This window comes from Besnoitia besnoiti, chromosome II (genome assembly GCF_002563875.1).
Source record: "Besnoitia besnoiti strain Bb-Ger1 chromosome II, whole genome shotgun sequence".
NCBI lineage: Eukaryota > Apicomplexa > Conoidasida > Eucoccidiorida > Sarcocystidae > Besnoitia > Besnoitia besnoiti.
Window position 1 is genome coordinate 4172218 of NC_042357.1, and position 7524 is coordinate 4179741.

Consider the following 7524-nt stretch of genomic DNA (forward strand, 5'->3'; position numbering starts at 1 on the left):
TTGTGCCCCAAAGTCTACGGTGCGTGCTTCTGCTGCTCAAGTTCTCGCAAATGTGTTTACGTTCGCAGACCTGCCCAGTTGCGAGAAGTCAGGTCGGACGTGGGAATAGGTCCGGAGGATGCAGTCTCGCATGTCGTTCAGCAGTTTGAACAATTCAAGTCGTGGGATGCTGTGTCGTGGGTGTAGCTACTCCCCCTGTGAATGTGTTGCTTCGCCACCTGTGTACATCTCCGTGCATGTCCATGCAGCTGCGGCAACTTTCATGCGCCAGATGTGTGGTAAATCACGTTTTTTCATCGTCATTTAGTACCGTGCATACACTAAGTGTATGGTCAAACACGTTTCGCACTTTTTGAGTTAGACCGGGTACGCGTACAAAATGAGCAAGGTATGTCGACGCTGGCATGCGTAAGATCACCGGATCTCTCAATCGGAAAGCTCGTTAACGAGGTGCATGTGACGGCAATAGGCTGTAGTGGTCTGGTGCACTGCAGCTGGCTGCTTTGAAGCTAGCCTGGAATGTCCGCATCTCTTTCTGAGCCTGCCCAGTGGACCTGCCATGAAGCTTTCAGCACGGATGTACAGGGGGGTCCGTGCTCGCCCGTTTCCGAGCCGCTTTTACCGTGCACGGGATACACTGTTTTCTGTAGCTGCATGAGTGCTTCCCCGTTGCCTCACACTTCACTGACACACCGACCTAAAAAATATAGATGCAGCACCTGCAAAGGGAAAAAAAGGCGTGAGGCGGAAGGTGGAGATCTCCGGTGTGTGGCCCGCGGTACAGTACTCATTCTCGCAGGCCACGGCGACAGACTCTGTGCTGTCACATCAAAACGTTTTTTGTAGTGCACTTCATTCCACCTGTTGTGGGTTGAGTTATAATTGTATCAGACATCATGGGTTTGCATATAGATGGTTGTAGGGTTTACCGCCTGGGTCGTCTACAAATGTGAAGGGGTGACACCTGGGCAGTTAACCGAAGTATGTAGACCGAGTTCCCTCCAGCGAGGACAGAAATCATGCGTGAGTCCAAACCGACACTGATAGCAGCGAGCGTGCATGCTAAATTTGGCACCCATCACGGTGGTTATGCTGCGCCAGACCCATCGTGGGTCGCCGCAAGGATGTTCGCCATATTCAACAAACACTCGGCTCGCTGCTCCCGGAGAGGTAACCTGATGCCGTCCGTCTGAAGGGAGGGCGCGCCTAGCCGATTCAGCGCGTCCTCGAGCTCCCGCATATCGTCTTCAACGGCGGACATCAGCAGCTCGAGCTGGTCCAAGCTCTTCCAGGCCCATGTGCAAGTCGGCGGCGACGAATATGCACGGTACTCATAGAGCAGCGGGAGGCCTATGCGAAATCGATACACCTTGAGCTGAGGGCAGCACACCAAGAGAAACGGGGTGACTGGAGCTGTGCACGCGCGAGCGGTTTAATACAAAACCAAGGCTTGTATCTCAAGTATGGATCTCTGGCGCTGATGTATGTCTTACCAAACTCGCATTTCACAACTCTGCACGCGTTGCCGTGCATCGTTGCTTTTCATCTTCGTGCCTTACAAGCCCTGCCCACGTTAGCGGAATATCACGCATTGTAGATGCCTCTTTTCGGTTTTGAAAGCCCGGGCGTCTGGAGGGTCTGAGGGCATTGTAGCCTCGTCGGCCTCACTATGAGGATGCCAACACGGTTCCACAAGCCACCGTTCAGAAAAAGGATTCTTGGGGTCACGAATCAAAATGTGGGCACATTCTGAGGCGCACACGGCGACAGGGCAAGGATTCGTGCAGACGTTAGCTGCCAGAAAAGCACTCAGGCTCTCGCCCAGTATGCCAGCATGAAACATGCCCCCCCCAGCTGCACATATGTCGAACGGGAGTTTTCGTGTCTGGAGCCACGTCGCAGGATTGTAGAGACGATCTGAAAACTTTTGTCGGAGTCTCCACCTGAAAGCAGAGGTCGAACAACAATCATGAGCAACCAGCAAGGCCGAACGTGACAGTCCATGCAGTGGCGCGTCTATGTAGTAGCTTACTATTATTGCGCTGGATAGTATTTCCACGGTGTGATAGGCATTCGGAATAAAGAAAGGTGGCGTAGCCGAAGAAGGGCAGTATGTGGGAACAGTTCAGTGCATAACGGTGAACAATCCTCCCGTGAATGAATTCCTCGGTGAGCCCCAATTCTAACGCTAGACCATCCGGGGGCAGAGCAACGGTAACGCGGCTGAATATGACCCGCTTGTCGGGCGTCTAATCTACGTGTGTCTATACTCCGCCTCCTCCGGCCGAACCAAAACAGCCCACTCGCTTATCTGCTGATTCTTCAGTGGGCGGCGCTTCTCCCGTAACAGCTTCTTCAATCGCAGCTTCGTCAGCGGGGGCGCTTTCGTTGGGAGCCTCATCAATGATAAGATCATCCGTGGACTCTTCTTCAGTGAGAACGTCTACCGTGGGAGTTTCTGGACTCGCAAATGCTTTAGTGAAAGGTGATTCAGTGGGCGCTTCTTGAACACAAGCATGGTCGACGGGATCTTCGCCAGTGGGAGGCACCCCCGCCGGGGAATCCGTACTAGGCGTGGGAGCCTCGGTCGGCTTAGCGCCGCTCGCTGCCAACCCCTCTATCTCTTTCGCAGACTCAGTGCCTTCCTTCACCATTGCGATCCACAGTGCGACACAAAAGCGAGTGCAACTTCTGCATAGGCGTTGCCACGCCGGGACTGAGAGTGGCCACTCAGCATTGGATTCCTTGTGGTTCGTAAATAGCAATAATTGCCTCAGAAGACGTCAGATATAAGCGCCTCCGATTTCGCCACGGGTAGACCACAAACCCGCTTTCAAACTCGCCATCAAGAACATTGGAGTTGCGGGCTCTGGCGCACAATGTTTATTGCTTCGTAATAACCGTTTCCTGGTGCTAACGCAAAGTCGCAACTGGATCGTTGCCAATCGAGATCAAGGCAATACCCCGCCGTACCGACTTGTAGAATCCAATGTTGTCTGCGCTGGTGTCGTCCACAGCAGATCATGTGTTTGATTCACGGCGATATCAAGAAGTACAACATTTGATACTAAACTCGACAGGAAGTGAGCCAGGTATACACAGTGAAAACTTCGAGATCCTACTGACACAGTGGGCGCGTGTGACAACACCTACTGCACATGGTCATTTCCAGCTCGTTTCAGCAATCCTATTTCCCATGTTCGTCTCGTGGGAGGATCGTGAAGTGGAACTTACGAGGAAGGACATCGGGATAGTGAGACACTATCGCTTCCGTCATTTGCCCTAAAACGCTCGCTGTTTGCCCGCTCCAAGACCTCATCATGTCTGATGTCGAAACGCACAGCATTGGCTACACAGGCAAACGCCTGCAACATATCTAGCAAAGTTGACCGAACAAGGGTTCGGTTCATGAGCCAGCAGGCGGCGATGCACCCACCAATCGCAAGAGGTGGAACGCACCGACGCCGCATTTTCTACTTATCCTCGGTGGCCACGAGGCGTATGCGTAGGTCGAACCAACGCACGATGCAAGAACAGGACGGGTTACACTCAACAAAAAAAAGGGCGTCAGCGGCTCGGGTATTCGGGCCGGTTCGGAAACTTCGGCTAGATCGACAGTGTGCGCTTTAGTTCTGGCTTATTGCCGTTGACGCCTGTAGGATTTGCCCTCGGCACCTGAAGCGCGTGGAATACCGGAACGCGCCTGAAGACTTTTTCCTGGAAGCAAACGCTGTAAATGTAGCTAGCGTGCTGCTCTCAGTACGGGCCGGGGCATTGGGGGCATGCAGATAGTTCCCGTGAAGTACCGCATCCAGGAAGAGGATGGGAGGCGCGCGTGCAGGGTTGAAGTGTGTTTCAAAGAAAAGGGATGTTTAGCCGGGAAGGTTGGGGTGATGCCGCAGTCCAGGAAGCTGGTTGACGCCGCGCTACGCGAGAGATGATACGTCGGCACGTCCCCTCTACATGTATTTTCGTTCATCTTACGGAAATCCTAGAGTTTGTGTTCGCGTCTGTTCCGTTTCCCCTTGATAAGGTTCGTGTGCTCCGTGGACCTCTGAAGACGCCTCGCGCGTATCAAAAACAGGACTGCCAACTCTTTAGTAGCTGTTCGTATATGGAACTCAAGGATCTCTATCGCTTGCAGTCCCTCCTGCACCTCGGTGAGCAAAGCACCGGCAGGTGTTCGAAGCTGTTCGAGCACTGCCCATCGTAAAGCGGGGTCACATCGCTATAATCGAGATGTACGCTTGGCTTAGAACGGCGAAGGTGGCACCCGCCTGACGAGCAACGCTCTCGTGGGCGGACGTCTTAGATGTAGGCGTTGCGTTTGGAGCCCAGAGCAGGGACTCCCTCGCGCACTGAATAAGCGATGTCCATATCGCGAAGCTGTTGGCTTCCTCACGTGCCCACCCGGCGGCGGCGGAAGCTGTGCGAGAAAACATTCGTCGGTAATAATCACAGCACAAGGCAAACAAAAGCGTCATTAATGCAGGGCCAACTGCCGCGGCCACACGTCATGCAAGCGCCCGGAAGGTACAACTGAAGCTTCCTGTCGTAGCAGTGGCTTCGAGGCCGGGGCTCTGGCATATTGAAGGCGAAACGTAATCGTTCCGCACATCGTGAATCCGGCCTCCCTGCAAACTGGGGGCTGTAGTGGCTGCCCAAGCCGCTGGCGACGATGAAGCGCCCCAACCTCACAAACAACAGAGACAGCAGCGATACATCTGCTCTTAAATATGATGCAGGTGTGCTCATGGTACGGACTGACTATTGTGCGCTTACATGTGGGAACGAGGCCCTGAGCAGACAGAAGGGGTGAAGGAAAAAAACTCCCAGGATCTGCCAGTTGCATCCTAAGGAGTGGGAAATCTGTGAAAGCAGGAAAGTACCCAAGTCAGAAACAGGCACCGTGAATCACTGGGTCACCCCTTCCACTCATTGCTTGCCCTCGAAGACTATAAACGTCAGAAGATACCAGTATGCCAGCGCGTCATACGAACCATTCTAGGGAACCTGCTCATGGGGTCGTCCACGTGCCTCACCTAGCTCACCGCCTGGGGGCAGAGTCGCGGGGCGATCCACACGATCCTGTTCAACTGCCGCTCGCACAGCGGGTTCCGTCATAACCTCGCTCTCCGGGATTTCGGCAGCCGGCCCGCCCTCGCTGTCGTCTTTTCTTCTTTCCCCGCCCCGATTCGTACGCGCCGTCGTCGATCGTTCCGACGCGAGGGCCCCTTGTTGGCTCCGACGGAGAACTTAGGAGCAACTGAAGGCGCAAGACCAATCCGAGACACGCTTTGATGGTGCATCTCTGGTGGGCAGCAGATCAGCCGACAGGCGAACCCTTGAAATGTATCGGTGTGCGAGATACATGTGTCGCTCCAGGGCTCACCGGAGGCAGTTTCGCGGTGGCGCCTGGCTGCAAGTCGCTGCGAAAGCATTGTAGTTTGTCCACCTACTTGCAGAGATGCCGGGCAACTGTTCCGGAGTGCGCTGCTCTACGGGTTGGGCCAGTCGGGCGGACAATAGTGCCAGCGCTGAATTCAGTTTCAAGGTACCGACTTCACGGCGCTGGCTTCACCACTGCCTCTGTTTCAGTCTTCTGCCTGCCACATTCCCCGGCATACTGCAAGTAACTGAGACATCGGCAAAAACTCATGCCTTATGCAACATCCTTGGAGGTACAATTAAGGCCAGGATACGCATGGAGAAACGAAGGGCCTCACCCGGATCTTATAACGCGGATCCAATGTCACTTCCACTACTCTACAAACGACAGAATCGCGGGACATTCTTGACTATGTTTTTGACTTGCATGTCTGGATTCTTTCCGGTTATCTCTTACATTCGGGGGCACACAGCTACATGCCAGGATTGCTGAGAACGAACGTTGTGCTGTTATTAGTCGAGGTATGTTGGTGGCGCCACCGTCTGCAGATTAACTGGAGACGGCCGCGGAACGGAGACCATCTTTGCGCTAGTAGCCTAGTTGCAAAACTGTGAGTGTATGCACCGTATTCTGGAAAAGGCAAATGTGGCAGAAGAAGCAGTGGCCAATACGGCGACCACGATTAACCAAGGGGGACAGACTCGCGAATGTGTGATTGAATCCACGCGTGTCGGTGAATTCGTTACAGCGCTTTGTTCTTCGGGAGTAAACTAGCGAACCCTGTCGTGGCAGATCTGCCCGGCGGTGCCGCCGCTTCTTCGTCTACTGGCCCGCCATGTTTTAATGTTCCCCGGGTGGAGGGAGGTGCAACGAAACCGCACTGTATGCCGCAGTGTCGGCTTCGCCCTCGGGTCTCTATTACCTAGCAAAGTACCGAATTTGCGTAGGACCGCCATCACCGACAATCGCAGTTGATAGCATACGAAAAGGCGGTAAGCGGTGTTGAGTGAGTACTAATCGATCACGTGTCTGAATGACCCTTCCCCTTCCGCGCTGCCCGAGACTGTCGGTGTCTCGCGCATCGCTCGACCCCCTTCCGCTACGGAGGGACGGAAGTCCACACTTTCTGTACCATCACGGTCAGGACCCGACAACGCACATAACCTGCAACACAGCCCGGGAGGAAATCTCTATACGTTTATTTGCTGATAATATCCGTGGTTCAAACAGTCTTCTTATGCTGTGGCTGCAGCTGGACGCTGCAACCAGACCAGGTACTGGGCAGCAACAGGGAAGCGCTGCAAATGAACCGGCCGGTATGCGTTTACGTGCGTCCGTTCAAACGCTGTGGTCGTCCCCGCGTGGATGAACGGCCGTGAGACGAGATTGGCTCAAGCGGATGCGCCTCACAAGAGAAGTTGAGACTGCCGAAGAAACGAACCAGCATGACTGAGACCACGGGCAGCTCTGTCCCCGTTCCCTTCCCGGTGCCCGTGAGGTTGCCTTGCCATATGTGCGCATCTACACGCCGTTCCAGGCAGAAGATCGGGTGTCGTGTTTCTCCTTATTTGCACCCAGTGTTGTACGGAACATATGGGCACGCGATCAGTTTACGACAACGCACAGCGCTGTAAACGGTGTGTTGCTCTCCTTGTTCGCGTCAGGCGTCTACGAGTTCGAGACAAAACAGTTCGCGGATAGCCGCGAGGTGCGGGGCGAGAGAAATCGTGTGGCCGTAGTTTCCATAGGTCAGCCAACTCCCCTTGGAGATGATAGGCGTTTTCTCATTTACATCTACGGCCGGCGCTCCACAGGATACGACGATACGAAAACCAGGGACGCGTGTTGGATCCGAGGCTGACACCGCGATAAAAGTTGACCGGGTTATTGCTATCTTCGCTGCTGAAGAAAACAACCGTGGGGGTCAACGCAGTCACATTTCGCCCCTCTCGACAAAACACGGCAAGGGGCGCAACACGCAAAAACGCGGGGAAAGGCGCCTGCCCTGAACCCATAGGACTGGAGCTAGAATTATCAGCGAACCAGCCGGAGGTAAGCCACGCAACTGCAAACGCACTTGAAAACATCGCAGCTGGAGTAAGTGAGCAATACGCAGTCTGTTTGCCAAAATGAAA

General features: G+C 54.2%; 1 protein-coding gene across 1 annotated transcript; it reads right to left on the minus strand.

Annotated features, from left to right (window-relative positions):
• Positions 1-1087: 1087 nt before the first annotated feature.
• Positions 1088-2654, minus strand: BESB_039420 (uncharacterized protein; the record flags this gene model as incomplete). Its single annotated transcript, XM_029362528.1, has 2 exons — positions 1088-1375; positions 2304-2654. 2 exons carry the CDS (start codon positions 2652-2654, stop codon positions 1088-1090), a joined length of 639 nt encoding a protein of 212 aa, XP_029221493.1.
• Between the last annotated feature and the right edge of the window lie 4870 nt (positions 2655-7524).